The sequence below is a fragment of the Halichoerus grypus genome, chromosome 11, assembly GCF_964656455.1.
Source record: "Halichoerus grypus chromosome 11, mHalGry1.hap1.1, whole genome shotgun sequence".
Classification (NCBI taxonomy): Eukaryota; Metazoa; Chordata; class Mammalia; order Carnivora; family Phocidae; genus Halichoerus; species Halichoerus grypus.
In genome coordinates, this window is record NC_135722.1 from 15,834,060 (window position 1) to 15,850,999 (window position 16,940).

General features: G+C 49.3%; 1 protein-coding gene across 6 annotated transcripts in view; it reads right to left on the minus strand.

Moving 5' to 3' along the window:
* CRY2 (cryptochrome circadian regulator 2) overlaps window positions 1-14,956 on the minus strand; it is a 35,026-nt gene extending 20,070 nt beyond the window's left edge. For 4 of the 6 annotated variants that reach the window (XM_036097747.2, XM_036097749.2, XM_036097748.2 and 1 more), the window contains exons 1-4: window positions 14,699-14,956; window positions 5,345-5,453; window positions 2,366-2,508; window positions 594-778 (exon numbers count right to left, since the gene is read on the minus strand). In XM_036097747.2, coding sequence (XP_035953640.1) covers window positions 594-778; window positions 2,366-2,508; window positions 5,345-5,453; window positions 14,699-14,913 — 652 coding nt within the window. In that variant the 5' untranslated portion in view covers window positions 14,914-14,956. Of the gene's footprint in view, window positions 1-593; window positions 779-2,365; window positions 2,509-5,344; window positions 5,454-13,587; window positions 13,984-14,698 lie in introns of those variants that run through there. The other 2 variants (XM_036097750.2, XM_036097753.2) reach the window with 2 other exon arrangements.
* Between the last annotated feature and the right edge of the window lie 1,984 nt (window positions 14,957-16,940).

The following is a 16,940-nucleotide window of genomic DNA, read 5'->3' on the forward strand; positions in this document are numbered from 1 at the left end:
GTTTGCCAGGTCATCCCAGTTCTCTTTCCGTCGTGACTTTTTTTCTGTCCTCTCCCTTGCCTTCCCTAACCCTGCCACTCCTCATTCCAGGCACACGAGAACAATCCTGTCCTGCCCGCCCTATCGGGTTGGCTGGCAATGATTGCTGTTTTCAGGTGAGAAAGGCTAACTTTATTCAGATCAAAAAATGGGGGGTGGGGAGGAAGGGGAGAAAGGGTTCAGTCAGTAACCTGAGGGGCTGACAGACCCCCTCTCAGTGGAAGCAACACTAGTGAACTTGGTATTGAGGAGCCCACTGATGCCAGCACTATACTGGGCCTGTATCTTCTGAGAGAGAAAAGTACAAAAACAGGAGCAGGAATTAGAAACATAACATTATGTACATGAGTAGGAACAGAAAAGAGACTGGGAAGACATGCTCCAAAATAAGTAGTGGCTATCTCTGGGTGGCGGGGTCATAGTTATTGTTATTCCCATTCTGGTTTCACTGTATCTTCAACACCGGGTATAATAACATGCATCACTTTGACAAAGCAGAAAAAACCTGGTCAGTTATTTTACAAAAAAGGGGGCTCTGGGCAGGAAGTACGCACCCAACTCCTCGAGGGAGGGCACGCCATAGGTGTCATCATGGTTCTCCTGGATGTCGGCCCTGCAGCTCTCCATCTGCTGGCTCGTCACGGAGCCCACGGGCTTCTTGGGCAGCTCCATGCGGCTGATGATGGCCTGAAAGCGCTTGTAGGTAAGGGGCGGCTTCTGCCCATTCAGCTCAATAATCCTGGGAATCCCAAAGCACACCTAACGTCATGCACGAGGCCCTTCATTTCAGGTCCCTGCCCGCCCAGAAAAGAGCCCAAACTTTGAAGGCTTGGAGGGTAGCTTTCCTCATCCACTCACGGGTCCCACCCCTAAGTGGAAACGAAGGGGCAAGGGAGGCTACATCTCCATTTTACCGAGAGGGAAAATGAAGCCCAGGGAGCTGGAGCAGGTGCCTCAGGTTATGGAGCAAGGCAGGGCCAAAGCTGGGACTCAATTCCAGGTTCCCTGGTGTCGACGTGGAGCCTCCTAAAGACAGAGACTGACCATATCTCTCTAATCACAGAAAAATCCCCACTAGCCTTCTTGGTACTCAGCCTGTGTGTCCAAGTCACGGGAATCCCCATGGCGCCTTCCTCTCTATCCCAGTGTAAGCCTTCAGGAAGTTCTTTGATAAGAACTGCAAGCAAGTTCCTTTGTTGAAAAATCATTGCCTTCTTGGCCCCAATTTATTAGAACAGAGAGGTGGAGAACAGCCTATCCTTCCTAGATCAGAGACTGGGACTGGGATTAATAGCAACAACTATTTAAAGGGTGTTTGGCAGCTTACAAAATCTGTTTTCATGATCAAGGGAAACAGAGCCGCATTCAGGTAAGAAAAGAAGATACAGGACTGAGGAGGAGAATCGAGGCCGTTTCTATAGAATGCCTTGGGGTGGTCTGGAGCCAGATTCCCAGGGCTCTCCCTGTTGGCCGAGCGGCAGCTTACGCAAGACCTGGCTGGCTGGGTGAGTTCCCTGTGGGGATATAAGGCTGGCTGCAGCCCCTGCAGCACCTCCCCGTCCTCTGGCACGCGGCAGGAGGAGGAGCTCCACACCCAGCAGCTCCTCCGGAGAACTAGCTCACGTGCAGAGACGCGTGACCTGGCCTCCTGGCAGCCACCACTGGGTCTGGGAGAGGGGGGCAGGGAACAGTGACGGCTGCCGGCTTGGCAGCAACAGCAGCAGGAGGGTGACAGCTCTGCCAGGGAAGGGGAGGAGAGGGTTTCCTCCTAGATGCTCTGAAAGCAGAGGCCTGTCCCTAGGGAAGGAGGCTGCTCTGTAGTGATGGGCCCCCTGCAGGGAGCTCTAGAGCCTCCTGCACAACATCTAAATGCATGGCCTGGAAACCCAGATAGCCAGAGGAGCCCAGGGAACCCGTATTCGGTACAGAAACAGGACCTATGAGAACAGAGCTCTGTCGGGAAGGGCATAACAGGCAGGGTCCACTGAGGTCAGAAGACAGCCTTTCAGGAGCAGGACAGAAGTGGAAGCATGAGGAGGGGACAGGACAGCAGATTAGGAGCAGATCTATGAAGATCTTGCATGGGGATCCTCACTGTTCTCACCCCTCGGCCCTAGTAAGCCTCTTTGCACCCAAATCGGGTAAAGCTCTTTGTGATCTGTTCCACAGGCCCCAACTCTGGCCCATTCCCCTCCAGCTTCTAGAAAATGCCATACTTCATGTGCCAGGTGGCTCTATTGGTAAATCTCCCAAAGTTCTGCTCAGCAGGGGCCCAAACCACCAACTCCCACAATTGGCAACCTGACCCCTGGGACCCATGTCTTACTTGTCCAGGTCATAGAGAGTATGAGAGTTCTCAGTCACCACCTCCACACCGGCCTCCTTGGCCATCTTCATGATGGCTGCATCCCGTTCTTTCCCAAAGGGTTCGGAGTCATATTCAAAGGTCAAGCGGGTCACCCCCCATTCCTGTGGGGAGAGAATCTGTTATGCTAAACACTGTTTGGGGAGAAGAATGCAGCTGAGGACTCAGCTCCTTCCTAGGAAGAGACGAGTCTAGAGACCTGTCAGAATGGGCTGCAGAACAAACTAGGGACAAAGATTTGAACTGGAAAGCAAACAATCTGAGGTTCCCAAGGGTTGAGGAAAGCAGGCCTTTGAGGTGAGGCCACCAGCATGGCAACAGTGGAGCCCGAGGCTAGTGGAATTAAGAGAGAGGTGGGTAGCCCTGTACATTTGCTGTGTCCTGGGGTAGGAGAATGCAGCAGGAGGCTATAAATACAATGCTCCCAGGGGAGCCCCTAGTCCCAGAAAGAAGCACTGACTCACTGGTGCAGACAGTGGGGGAAACGATCACTGCCTCCCTCCTGCCCAGCATGCCTTTCCCAGAGCTCCTCAGAGCCCTACAAACTTCTGGCTTAGTTTTCTTGGCAGACTTGCGCTATGTGAAGTGTCCTAATGGTTTCCACAGCAACACTCCTGAGGCCAGTAGCAAACAGAGCTAATAGGCTCTAGCTCTCAGAAAAGCTGGGGAAGGAGGAGCAATCCTTAGTCCAGAGGTCAGAGAAATCAGACCAGAAGGGCCACATGTTAAAAAAGAAGGGAATTCTTTTCCAAGCCTTTAGTCTTTTCTAGTAGAATTTTCTAGATTTCCTTGCAATGCTGGGAGAAAGCTGGCCCAGTAAAAGGTTGTACAGATAACCCACAGAAAGCCCTAGAACATGACTAGCAAGAAGAAAACCGCATTCCAACCAAAGTCTCTGGTCATAGCCCCTTAATACTCTAAACACCTAGGGCAAATGTCCTGGTCATGCGGGACCTAATTCAGTCCTGCCTGTGGTGTGGGTCCTGAGCAGGGCTGGCTATCCCTCATCCAGGATAACGGGACTAAATATTTATTGAGCCCTTACTATGAGCCAGGTACCATGCTTAGCAATTCATATAGATGACATTAACTTGGTGAATAATAAAAAAAATATTATTAGATGCCACTTTCTCCAAGAAGCTTTCCTTGACCTTCTCTTTCAACAGGATTTTCCTGCACGTTGCCCTTTTCCCATCACAGCATTTATCATATGGCAGTGAAGTTGCCCATTACTTGCCTGTTTCCCCCATTAAGAGTGTGAGCTCTCAGAGCAGAAACCATGCTGTCTCATCATTATCCTAGTACCTCACTGGGGGCCTAGGACATAGTAGAAGCTCAATAAATATATGGTAGTCGCCTCCTGTCTGCAGGGATGTGTTCCAAGACCACCAGTGGATGCCTGCAACTGCAGACAGTACTGAACCCTACACAGAGTGCTATGGTTTTTCCTATACATACTTACTTAGGATAAAGTTTAATTTATAAGTTAGGCACAACAGATTAACAAGAGTAACTAATAATAAAATAGAACAACTATAAAATACACTGTAATAAAACTTACGTGAATGTGGTTCTCTGTCGTAAAACACCCCTTGCTGTACCTTACACTGCACTGTCCCTTCTTCCTGTGATAACGTGAGACGATATAATGCCTACGTGAGGAGGTGAGTGAGGGGACGGACGCAGGTGTTGCGATGTGGTGTGGTGCTGAGCTACCGATGACCTACTGACTCTGTCAGAAGGAGGATCATCTGCTTCCAGGCTACGGCTGACAGCAGGCTGACAGCAGGTGACGGATAAGGGGAGAGGGAGACCATTGTATGCTAAAGGACTGACTGATCTCTCTATACCTCTGGGCCATTGCTGGGTTGGCCTCTGAGGTGCTAGGGGGAGAGAGGGGAGACAATGCAGAGGAGGAGAAGAGGCCACTGTGTTTTGTGGTGTGCTGGTTAAGGACACAAAATCTGGAGCCAGAGAGCCGGGGCTCAAATCTTCGATCATCGCCTCTCGGCTTCACAACCACAAAGTTATTGTTCCCTCATCTGTAGAACAGGGATAGCAGCACATACCTCTGGGGCTGCTATGAAAATTAATATATGTAAAGCATTTACTTAGAAGGGCTCTTGACTCCTAGTCTGTCCTCAGTGAACACCGGCTATTTCCAGCATGGTGTGATTTATATGTGTGTGTCTGTGTGGGGGTGTGGGGAGGTGAAGTGAATGATGAGTGAATGATGAGGTATTTCCTAAGCTGCTTGCCTTGACAGCAGACCTTTCCTCTGGTCTTCCCCCCCTGGAAGGGTAGGGAAGGGAGTTGGGGTGGAAGGGGGTATGAAAATGACCCTGCACTGCTGAGGATGAGGAGAGACTGTCCTAGAGCCCTCTGTCCACGAGTAGTTTTGCTTTATAAAGAAAGGGGTTGGAGCGGGGGCGGGGGAGCTGGCTACCTGATAGAATAGACAGAGGCCTACATGGTACCCAAGTGAAGATTTTATCAACCATTTGCCCCGGGAGCACGGAGCTCCCTCAAAAAGACTGATTTTTTTCCCCAATAAACAGCACATAGCAAGACAGGAAACGCCCCGTGCTAAAAAGGAAAACTTGTCCTCAAACTCCTGGCATAGGAAGAGCCCTAATAAATCTTGTTGGCTGGAGCCAAGGAAACATCTGAGGAAGCCAATGCCATGCAGGGTGGGATAACTTGCCACATCCCTCGTCTGGACTGAGCTGGGAACTTTCCAACAAGACACTGGTTTCACAGAATTTTTTCCTTAACACAGTTTCCATTCTGTCGGCAAACTGATTGGCTTTGCTCCCAACTTCTCTAGAGACCAGCACTGACGGGTTCCCGTTTCTGAGTCAGAATATCACCTCATTCAGTCTGCGGGGAAAGTCTAGAGAACAGAATCTCCCTGTCTTCTCTAGGACTCTGCACACTTACCTTGAATAATCTTGGGAATACGTCAGCGGGCTGTCCCCGGACTACAAACAGGCGAGAGTTCAGTTTCCTTAAACTTGTATCCAAATCTTCCAGAGACTGAAGTAGGAACCTGCAGAGCCCACACAGGCCTTTTAGGGGTAACGTTAAGAAAGAGGCACTCTTTTTCCTAACAAAGCAGGGAGACGCTGTACACCATTAGTACTCCACTCCAGCCAGGATGTGGTGGCGCATCAGCGCAGCCTCCACTGAAATCCTGACTTGGCCACTTCCTAGCTGTGTGACTTTAGGCAGTTACTTAACCTGTTTAGTTTTTTTTTTCTTTCTAATCTGTAACATGGAGTTGATGTTAGTACCTAGCTCCTAGAACTGCTAAGAAAAGAAAATCAAATAATGCATGAAAAACATTTAGTACAGGGTCTGACATATAGAAAACCTGGAACAAATGTGAGCTGCTCCTGGGCGCCTGGGTGGCTCAGTTGGTTAAGCGACTGCCTTCGGCTCAGGTTATGATCCCAGAGTCCTGGGATCGAGTCCCACATCGGGCTCCCGGCTCAGCGGGAAGCCTGCTTTTCCCTCTGACCCTTTCCCCTCTCATGCTGTTTCTCACTCTCTCTCAAATAAATAAATAAATAAATAAAATCTTTAAAAAAAAAATGTGAGCTGCTCCTACTCTGGCGGTTTTTCTGTGATCTGAGGCAAGGCACTTCCCTCTCAGCCTCAGGCAGTGTGTGTAAATATCCACCTATCACAAGGCTGTTGTGAAAATCAAAAGGGAGAACAGGGCAGAAAGCCATCTGAAAAACATAAGCAATACCGTGGTATAGAAGCCTCAGGTCCTACTAGAGAGGAACAAGACTGCAATAGCGCTGGCAAATCCTACCTACCTTGTCCACCCTGCCTTTCTCTATTCATGATTTGGGCTGCACATACGTCTACTGCCACAGCCCCACAGCCTGGGCTGGGTCCCCAGTTCCCAGGGTTTCATTTGGCAGGTGGCTCATTCTCCAGGGCTCTGGCCACCAGATTCTCATCCCAAGAGGGAGAAGGCCTTAGAAGGTACTTCTCTATAGGATATCTTCACATGCTTTTGGGAGTGGAGGGCTGGGGGGGCACCCCCAGATACTCAAGAGACCTAGTCTTGAGAGCCGATCACTGTGAAGAAGGAAACAGCATTCACTGAATGCCTTCGGTGTTTTATTTTTATTTGACCACAAACATTTATTTACTGCTCAGGTAGGCACAACCACCTCTCTGAGAAATCTATCAGTACATTTTTGTGACATGTGTTTTATTTTTAATTTTTTTTTAAGTTTATTTATTTTTTTTAGTAATCTCTACACCCCATGTGGGGCTCGAACTCACAACCCCGAGATCAAAAGTCACACATTCTACTGATTGAGCTAGCCAGGTGCCCCTGACATATGTTTGTTTGTTTGTTTGTTTGTTTTAAAAGATTTTATTTTTAAGTAATCTCTACAACCAACATGGGGCTCAAATTTATAACCTCCAATCAAGAGTCGCATGCTCGGGGCGCTTCGGTGGCTCAGTCAGTTAAGTGCTTGATTCTTGATTTTGGCTCAGGTCATGATCTCAGGGCTGTGAGGTCGAGCCCCATGCCCAGCACGGAGCCTGCTTAAGATTCTCTCTCTCAGGGTGCCTGGGTGGCTCAGTCAGTCAACTGTCTGCCTTCGGCTCAGGTGATGGTCCCAGGGTCCTGGGATCAAGCTCTCTGTCAGGCTCCCTGCTCAGCAGGGAATCTGCTTCTGCCTCTCCCTCTGCACCCCTCCCCCTTCTCCACTCATGCTCTTTCTTGTGCTCTCCCGCTTGCTCTCAAATAAATAAATAAAATCCTAAAAAAAAAGATTCTCGGGGCGCCTGAGTGGCTCAGTCGGTTAAGCGGCTGCCTTCGGCTCGGGTTGTGATCCCAGGGTCCTGGGATCGAGCCCCGCATCGGGCTCCCTGCTCGGCGGAGAGCCTGCTTCTCCCTCTCCCTCTGTCTGCCGCTCTGCCTACTTGTGCTCTCTCTCTATCTCTGTTAAATAAATAATCTTTAAAAAAAAAAAAAAAGATTCTCTGTCTCTTCCTCTGTCCCTCTTCACTTCCCTCCCTCTCTAAAAAAAAAAAAAAAAAAGAGTTGCATGCTCTACCCACTAAGCCAGCCAGGCATCCCAACATGTGTTTTATTTTTAAATTAAATGAAATTAGCATTTTAAACAGATAATTATGTAATTTAAAATTCAAGTTATAAAAAGGTACCTCGTAAAAAGTCTTCCCTTTATCCGTCAGGAATTTAATTCCCCTCCCCAGAGGCAAACAGTGTCATCAATGTTATTATCTGTCTGTTTATGCTTTTTAAGCATGTTTTCTTTTTAGTTCTTTCAATACATTTTGAAGGGAAATATTGTCTTCATTTTACAGATGAGGAAAATGAAACACAGGATAATTAATTTGCTTAAGATCGTAATTATTAAGCAACAAAGCTGCCATAGGAAGCTGTGCCCTATCTTTAAAGCCTTTTAGTGGCACGCCAGACACGACTCCAGGGGCTGAGATTCTGCCAGACCTCAAGTGTTTGGAATCCCTCTCTGACAAACACAAACCTGAATATAGGTAATCCGTGGACATTCGGAACTTCGTCAGGAACCAAGCCCCGACAGGTCAGCCTGGTTCACAGATAGCCCTGCTACCTACATTTTGCCATCTCCCACCCATCTCCATCAATGACGGAAATCACGAGATTTTATTCTGAACACAATGAAGCCCCATGTCTCTTCTGCAGCACACTGCATCCCCTGACTGCTGCTGGCTTACAGGAGCAGCCCCTGTTCCCAGGCTGCCAACAGAACCAGTCCCCCGCTGCTGCCTCTGACGTCAACAACATGACACTCGCAGGGCAGCAAATGCTACAGACCCACATTCCAGCAGGAGCTGAGTCCCATGCTCAGCCCAAAGCATCCTGCTAGCCTGCAGAGACTCTCCGAGAGAGGCAGAGATGGGAGACGATTGCTTTCCGAAACCCCAAGCTCTGCCTCTGTGAATTTTTGTTTTTAAGAAACTGACACTCTCAGAAAAGGAAAGCTAAGCTGGGAGTGACGCACTTGCACTTGTGTTGGCCTCTTCCCAGGCCACACTGTTCCTCTCAAGAGGAAAAGAAGAAAGGCCCCAGTGAACAGCCTTCTACCACCTTGAAACCTGGGCCCTGCTGGGGAGAATGCCCAGAGGTAACTGGAAACTTAAATTCCATCACCTCAGGGCACCGGGTCCCCCATCTGAGGCTCTCAGGAATGTCCCTGCCATGCACGGTGGTGGCCTCCTCCCTCACAGGCCACCAGGCTGCACAGGTTTTCAGTTTGAAGCTATAAATAAGGCTGACGTGAACGTGAAAGCTAGGCTCCAGCTGCCTCCCCAGAGCTTTATTTCTAGACCTCATTTACTAAAAGGAGAAATTCTGAACTAAGCATCTCTGAAGTAAGATAAGTAAGATAACCCCACGAGAGCCCTTTTCTTCTTTGACAAGAGAAGTCTACAGCTGAGGCAGGAAGCAGAAGGCCCGACTCTGAACTCCGCAACCAAATGATAGTAACGGTAACAGCAACAACTAACATTTAATCAGCATTTGCAATGAACCCAGCACTGGTCTACTTATTTTACATACATTATCTCATTTCCTTCTCAAACAGATCTGTGAAGTAGGTACTATGATTATTCCCATTTCACAAATGCAGAAACTAAGGCACAGATTGATTAAGTAATTTGCTAATAAGTGGCCAGAATTCAAACCAGGCAGTGTGGCTCAGCGTCTGCATTCTTAACCACCAGGCTCTACTGCTTCTTGAGCAGGGCCTCCCGCCTGAGCACTGAGGCTGTGCTGTCCAAGACGTAGCCGTCAAGGGGAACCGCAGCCAACACCTTTGGCCCCAGATCCTTGGTCCTCTGAGGCTCAACAGCTGTGAATCACCCAGAAGCTTGTTGAAATGCAGAATCGCAGACCTCCAGGATCAGAATCTGCATTTTAGCAAGAGCCTCTGGTGATTCCTTTGCACACTGAAGTTTCACAAGCACTATTCTAGAAAACTGAACTCCACTTCTAGCTTCTGTTTATAAGCTGCCTTTCTTTACTTCTAATTTGTTTCTACTAAAATTTTTCTCTTTGAGATCCTGGTTTCTGCCTCCTCTTTGATGCTCTAGATATGCTCTGTTACTTCCAACTTACCTCCTGAGTCCAGCCCTATAGGGCTTTTCCAGGAAGGAGGTTTAAGGATGGCCCCCATAACAGGCAACAGGCCCCCAGGAGCCCCAGCCGCCAGGAGCCAGAGAAAGAGAACCCACTGCTATAGCACCTCACCTGCCAGGTGACAGTTTTGCATTACACCAAAGAAACAGGGAGCAGCATTACTACTGGGCAAATGCTTGCTGGGGCAAGGGTATGCATTCTTTCACTGGAGAGAATTTTGGGCCTTTTGCCCTCTCTTAGAACACTCCTCTCCACATGGCCAGTTTCTCTTTACTCCAATGAGGGTGGACTCTAAAGAAAACTGGCCTGGGCATTGGAGATGGTGGCATTTGGGGCTGGCGGCTCACCCTTGGCAGCTCCAAGCTGAGCTCACATGGCCAAAATTCAGAGCACACGGTCCTGTGCGAGCAGTTAAAGCTCACCCTTAGGATTAGACAACATGTGCAACTGAATTACATTATGTAAGTGCTCTGGAGCTAGAGGCGGACAGCACTGGAGAAGACCAAACACGGATTTCCAAAAATACAGAAAGGACTCTGTAATTCAGGCACTCCATGAGGCTAGCCCTTCAGAATAAGACAGGCAGATCTTTAGAGAAAACCTTCCCTAGAGATGGCAGATTCTGCATTGAGGAATATTTTATTTGTTGTTAACAGGAGGAGGGATGATAGTGAACTCTTTTTTGGATCCAGATTGCCCTTGACCAAGTCTCTCTGCATCAAGCCAAGGTTATCTAACTATATGATGATATCATAGGCTTGCCCAGACTGGCTACATAGGATATTAATAGAAATTAATTTATCCTAAGTAAGAGAGCATAAGCCCCATGGAAAAGGGTGGCCCAAACCCACAATCCATAGCAGGGATTGATCTCTAAGTATCACTCACTTAAAAATATATTTATTCTTTCCTAATTTCAAAGAAAAAGATGAAGATTTTCCTCCCTTTTCGGCACATGGAAACATTTCCTCAGCAGCAGAACAGTGAAGTGACTCTCTTGGGTACCAGTGTGAACAGCTCAGAGAAACTCAGATCTCTCCCCCAGTAGACTACAGTTCTCAATCCCCTGCTTGCTGACCAAGTCCCAGGGATGAACCAACCAAATCGACAGTCTCATAATGATTAGCTCCCAGCACCGGGATGAGAGACACATTGTTCTCAACAGGCATCCTGGAGTTCCCAGTTCACCTCATTTATTAATTCTGAGCTACATGGACTGATATTTTATTTCTACCAACTCTCCCCGTCCTGGAAGCTCCTGAATGCAGGTGCAGCACAGAGCTAGGGAGAAAATGATTTAAATAAATGGCACATTGAATTGTTGCCAACACCAATCGAAGTTGCAGGAGCAAGAGGAAGGCAATGAAAACCCATTTTGAGTACCCATTTTTATTTTTATTTTTTAAAGATTTTATTTATTCATTTGACAGAAAGAGACACAGCGAGAGAGGGAACAGAAGCAGGCGGAGTGGGAGAGGAAGAAGCAGGCTTCCCGCGGAGCAGGGAGCCCGATGCGGGGCTCGATCCCAGGACCCTGGGATCATGACCTGAGCCGAAGGCAGAAGCTTAACAACTGAGCCACTCAGGCGCCCCTTGAGTACCCATTTTTATTTATTTATTTATTTTTAAGATTTATTTATTTATTTGACAGAGAGAGAGAGCGAGAGAGGGAACACAAGCAGGGGAAGTGGGAGAGGAAGAAGCAGGTTTTCCGCAGAGCAGGGAGCCCGATGTGGGGCTCGATCCCAGGACCCTGGGATCATGACCTGAGCTGAAGGCAGACGCTTAACGACTGAGCCACCCAGGCGCCCCTTGAGTACCCATTTTTAAATCTAGAAGCTGATCACTCCCCCTTTCTCGGGTGGTTCTCACTGCAGTACCTCCTTCCACATACAGCAAATCTGGGCAAGGTGGGGCTGGGAAAAATGGCAAAGGGCTTAGCCAACTAGTGCTTGACAAAAAAGTCCTGAGGCTCACTGAGCTACAATTAGCCCATCAGCTTCCCACTACCACCAAGGCAAGGAGTATGCCAGCCTTTCTGCTCTGCTAATATACATACTTCTTGGTTGCCTTTCTCTGTCCTCTTTGACTCTTAGAAAGTGCCATTTATGGTTATTTTAATCTGATTCATCTGCTGAAAAATGCTGTGCAGCAGTTAGTGTAAGACGTGCAGGAGAAGAACAGACATCTGAGATCTTGATTCCCCCCACCTCTTGCAGATGGCCCACGGCCCACCCTTTCTAGGGAGGCTTCTCAGAGGCAGCAACTGAAGTATCTGCAGAGCTAAGATGTTACGCTGCAGCACAGCAGTCCCAGGTCACTCCCAGATCCAGAAACAGCCAGCGGAAGATTACACAGACCGTAATTATGCAGAGGTACAGCTGGCTCCGTCACTGCCCCAACCCCCAACTGAGTGTGTAAAACAGTCTGCGGCTCTGCTCTGGATCTGATCGCGGGACCAAAGAGCATGGTGGGGGTGGCAAGTGGCGTATCTGCTTCCAGGCCCAGGAGCAGTTATCATATTCCATCTGTTTTGTGTTTTTTCACCTCTTTCTTCCTCTTCTTCTTCTTCTTCTTTTTTTTAAGATTTTATTTATTTATTTGACAGAGAGAGACACAGTGAGAGAGGGAACACAAGCAGGGGGAGTGGGAGAGGGAGAAGCAGGCTTCCCGCGGAGCAGGGAGCCCGATGTGGGGCTCGATCCCAGGACCCTGGGATCATGACCTGAGCCGAAGGCACATGCTTAACGACTGAGCCACCCAGGGGCCCCTCACCTCTTTCTTCTGAATGCCAAAGCTAATTAGCCTCCCTGACAAAGCACTGCAACACATTTCCCAAGCTGTCAGGCTCAAGTCTGGGGTTCTCCAGTCCAGTGCTTCTCAGGCTTCACTGCACATGAGAGCTTTGAAAATTCTAATGCCCAGGCCATAACCTAGAACCATTAAATCAGAATTGGGGGAGGATGGAGTCCAAGCATCTTTTAAAGATCCTTTAGTGGTTCCCATGTGCAGCAAGACTGATGCCGCTCTAGTCCGTCCCCCTATTTTATTTATTTCATGGCACTCAGTTCTACTAAATTATGGTTGTTTACTTGTCTCCCTCCACTAAAATGTAGGCTCCAGGAGCTCTGGACACAACTGCTTGTTCACTGCTGTGTCCCTAGCAACACCCAGATCAGTGCCTGGCAGATACTAGGCACTCATTAAAATCATTGTTCAATTAATATCTACATTCCTACACGGCCTCTGACTTCAGGATTTGACTAAGGCATCTGAGCTGCCACATTCCTTTTCTCCTTCACTTGCTCAAAAGGACTGTCACAAAAGAGTGACCCACAAAAATCCAGAAACACCTAGTTCCTAGCAAATCTGAGTTTAATCAGCAACAGAGGTTTTGCTGATTTTTAATCTCCACTACCACAAACGCGTAGACAGTCCTATGCAATGTCCCCCCAACCCCGGTAAAATAAAACCTCTTTCATGACAACGTAACAAGCAAGTAGTAGTCAGATTTATTTACTCTGCTCTAATTGGCACACTGCCATAAACAGAGGGCAAAGTCTGAGGCTTGGTTTAATGCCCATGCCAGGGATGGCCATTTGAAGATGTTTGTCAAACCCAACCTCCTATCTATAGAAACTGGAGCAGAGGCAGAGCAATAGAGCAGCCTGAAAACTGTGTGGGCAGGCTCTCCACAGGACTATCTTTAGTTGTTCTCTCTATATAAATGGGGCAGGAGGGGGCATTTAATAGACCCACTGCTTGGGCTACTCACTCTCCTAGCAGGGCACACACCTCGGGGAGGAAGAGAATGGTGTACTGATAGCCACCGTAGCCTGGGAATAACACTGCCCATCAATGCAACATGGCCACAAGCAAATATCCCCCAGAACAATGCAAACAAATCAAAGGACAGCTGTGGGGTGTTTTAAAGAGAGAAGGGTATAGGATGTTTCAAAACTCCTTGGTTTTAAACACTGATTACAGAGAAAAGACATCAGCTACCTACCTGTTAATCCTTTCCCATGATTCTGTCGACTGCATTTCCTGGGAATCATCAAAGAAGGATCTCCTTGATATCACAGCTACCCTGCTCGCTAACTTCAGCACATCAGTTGATAAAAGTCTAATCTATAGTGGCTCAACTGTCCCTTAAAATCAATCTCATGAGAAGAGAAGGAAGGAAGTGATATTTTGGTCCCTCTTTCTTTCTTTCTCTCTCTCTCTCTCCTTCTTTCCTTCCCTCCCTCCCTCCTTCCTTCCTCTCTCTCTCTCTTTTTTTTTCCTAGCAAGCTCAACCTCAAGCTAGCGGTTGAGGGAATTCTTCAAAATGGGTTTAAGTACTACTTTCTAGCTCAGGACACAAAGTGCCTCTAACTGGACAAGCTCTTGGGGTCTTCATAATAAGAGGGAGACGACACCTGCCTTATCTAATGCTAAGCCAGGGTCTCTAGGCACCTCCAGAAGCAGGAAGGTCTTGGTGGAGGGAAACGAGGATGGGTGAAAGGATGGATTCAAACAAACCAGAAGCTTAGCGATGACCTTCTGGAGCCCAGCAATAGGCTCTTTTCTTGAAGAATGCCAGAAGCACCTGCTGTGCTACCGACTCGGAAACCCAGAAACGCGTCCCTGCCCTCACATCCCAGTATCTCCTTTCTTCCCCTCCCTGAGCACACCCCTAAGAGCCCTGGACCAGCACCAGGAGTCCCTGCTCTGCCACTCCCTGGCTTCAAGTCCTTGGGCAGGCCAGCCCTGCGTCTCTAGGCCTCAGGAGTTCCACCTGCACAATGGGGAATAAGATCTCCGTCCCACAGGAATGCTGTGAGGCCCCCAGGGGGCTAATACACAGTGCGAACGCGCTCTGTCAGAGGTCCAGCCCTGGCCCACCCAGGCCATTACTAAGATGACTAATTGCTTCCCTCGTCCCGGCTTCTCCCCTCTGGAGGCCCGGCTCCGTCTCGCTATCCCCACCTCCCTCAGGCCGGGGTCTTTCGGCCGTGGGGCCTGGGGGGCAGAGCCTCCCTCTCTGTAGGGCGGGGGCGACCCGGGCTGTTCGCCGGGCGCCCTCGAGGCCAGGCCGCTTCCCCCGGGCCCACGACCCCGCTCTGGGGCCCCCTTACCTCCATCGATTGATCCCCACTGAGGAGGAGGCCGCGAACCAAGGGTCCAGGATGTAAACGCAGCGTACGCAGCGCGCCCCGCGCACGGCCGCCAGCAGCGCAGGGTTGTCGTGGAGCCGCAGCCCTTTGCGGAACCAGTGCACGGAGGAGGCGCCATCCACTCCGGCTGCCGAGGCCTGAGCCGCCGCTGCCGCCGTCACCACAGCCGCCGCCATCACCTCTCTGAGTGCTCGGGCCTCCGCCGCTCCGCCCCCGTCGGCCCCGCGGGCCCCGCCCCTGGTCCGCCCAGTGACCTACGACGCTGCCGTTCCTCTCTGGGGCCCCACCCCCGAGGCCCTGGAGCGCCCCTGCCATTGGCTGGGCGCCTCCCGCCGGGCGATTGGCCCAGCGACGCGGAGTCTGGCCCCGCCCCCTCACGTTCCCACCATGTGTCGATCGGCCTGAGAGGAGGCGGCGGGCTGAGCTGGTGACGCAAGTTGCCGATCCCTGCAGAGGTCTGGGCGTGGAAGGAGTCTCAAGGGACCGAGGATCTCTTACATGCGTCTTGTTGTAAGCCTGTCGCTGGAAGCTCTCTGGGCTGGTGGGGGTTGCTGTGACTCTAGCCAGTGACTTAACTGGCATCATCCACTTCTATCTCTAGTCTACCTCTAGACATCATCTGCAACATTCTACTACAGCTACTATTTATTCAGTGCATTTTATATACCAAGCAACGTGATAATATCCTTACATAGACGTCTCGTTTGCTATTCTTAGCCCGGATACGTTCACTCAACAGATCCCAGTGAAAGAACTGTTATTATTCTCATTTTAGATACAGAGAAATCTGAGGCTGCCACAGCTTGAGTGACTTGCTCTGTATCAGAAAGCGAATAAAAGGATCCCACCTAGATTATTCTGAATCTGAAGCTTCTGCTTTTATCCACAAAGCTATACTTTTATCTGCGTGGAGCTCCTTGGCATTTGAAAGTGGCAGAGTCTAAAGAGGGAGGAGGAGTGCCCTGGTGTGCGGCACTGGAGGGGTTGGGGGTAAGGATGGGCAATGTGGAGGATGTGGGTCGAGATAGTAATTATGCCATCAGATGAATTTTTCTTTTTGTTCTATGTTTAGTAGAATATAGAACAATGGTACCTCTGTGCTCCCAAAGCACTGAGCTGGATTCTGTGTGGGATTCAGAGAGATGGAAGACACTGCCTCCACTACTCCCCTGGGGAGCCAAGTGGAGCCCTGTTATTCTTCTGGAATCTAGCACTGGCCTTGCTGATAGACTGATTGAATGGCAAGAGAGGCATATGAACACCTGCAATGAAGTGTTGATGGTGGGCTCAGATAGCCTAATTTAGATTGGAGCTCTGTGGTTATCAAGTAAAGAGTTTGAATTTGGCCCACGGTTGTGTCCATACTCACATCCCTTCCTGAATTTGGAAATGAGTGATGAAGGATTTTAGCAAATTAGTGGCATTATTTGGCACAACTCTATAAACCACTGAATGGTTCTCAGTCCCAGGTTCTCTCTTGCATAAATTGTTCCCTCAAGCCTGAATCACACTCCTCACCCTGTCCCCCCTTTTTAATTTTTTAATTTTTTTAAAGATTTTATTTATTTATTTGACAGAGAGAGCGCCAGCTAGAGAGGGAACACAAGCAGGGAGAGTGGGAGAGGGAGAAGCAGGCTCCCCAAGGGGCAGGGAGCCCGATGCGGGGCTCGATCCCAGGACCACGGGATCATGACCTGAGCCGAGGGCAGACGCTTAACAACTGAGCCACCCAGGCACCCCACCTGTCCCCCCTTTTTAAAAATTTTTATTTTTCTCTCTTTTTTTTGAAAGAATTTATTTATTTGGCAGAGAGGGAGCGCGCGCGTAGGCGCGCGCGTGCACACACATACAAGCAGGGGGAGGGAGAGGGAGAAGCAGGCTCCCCAGCGAGCAGGGAGCCCAATGCGAGGCTGGATCCCAGGGTCCCAGGATCATGACCTGATCCAAAGGCAGATGCTTAACTGAGCCACCGAGGCGCCCCTACCCTGTCCCCTTTTTAACTCCAGTTTGTTCTATGTCACTGCTCAGTATAGATGTCACTTTCTTGCTGTCTGGTCCCAGCCCCCATAGTGCCCATCTCATTCTGTGCTGCTTCTTATCACTGGCTTTAGTACAGGGTACTGGAATTTCTTGTCTGTCTGTGCCATTAGACTATAAACTGATGGAGGGCAGGGGCCTTGGCTTATTCACAGGTGAATTTTCA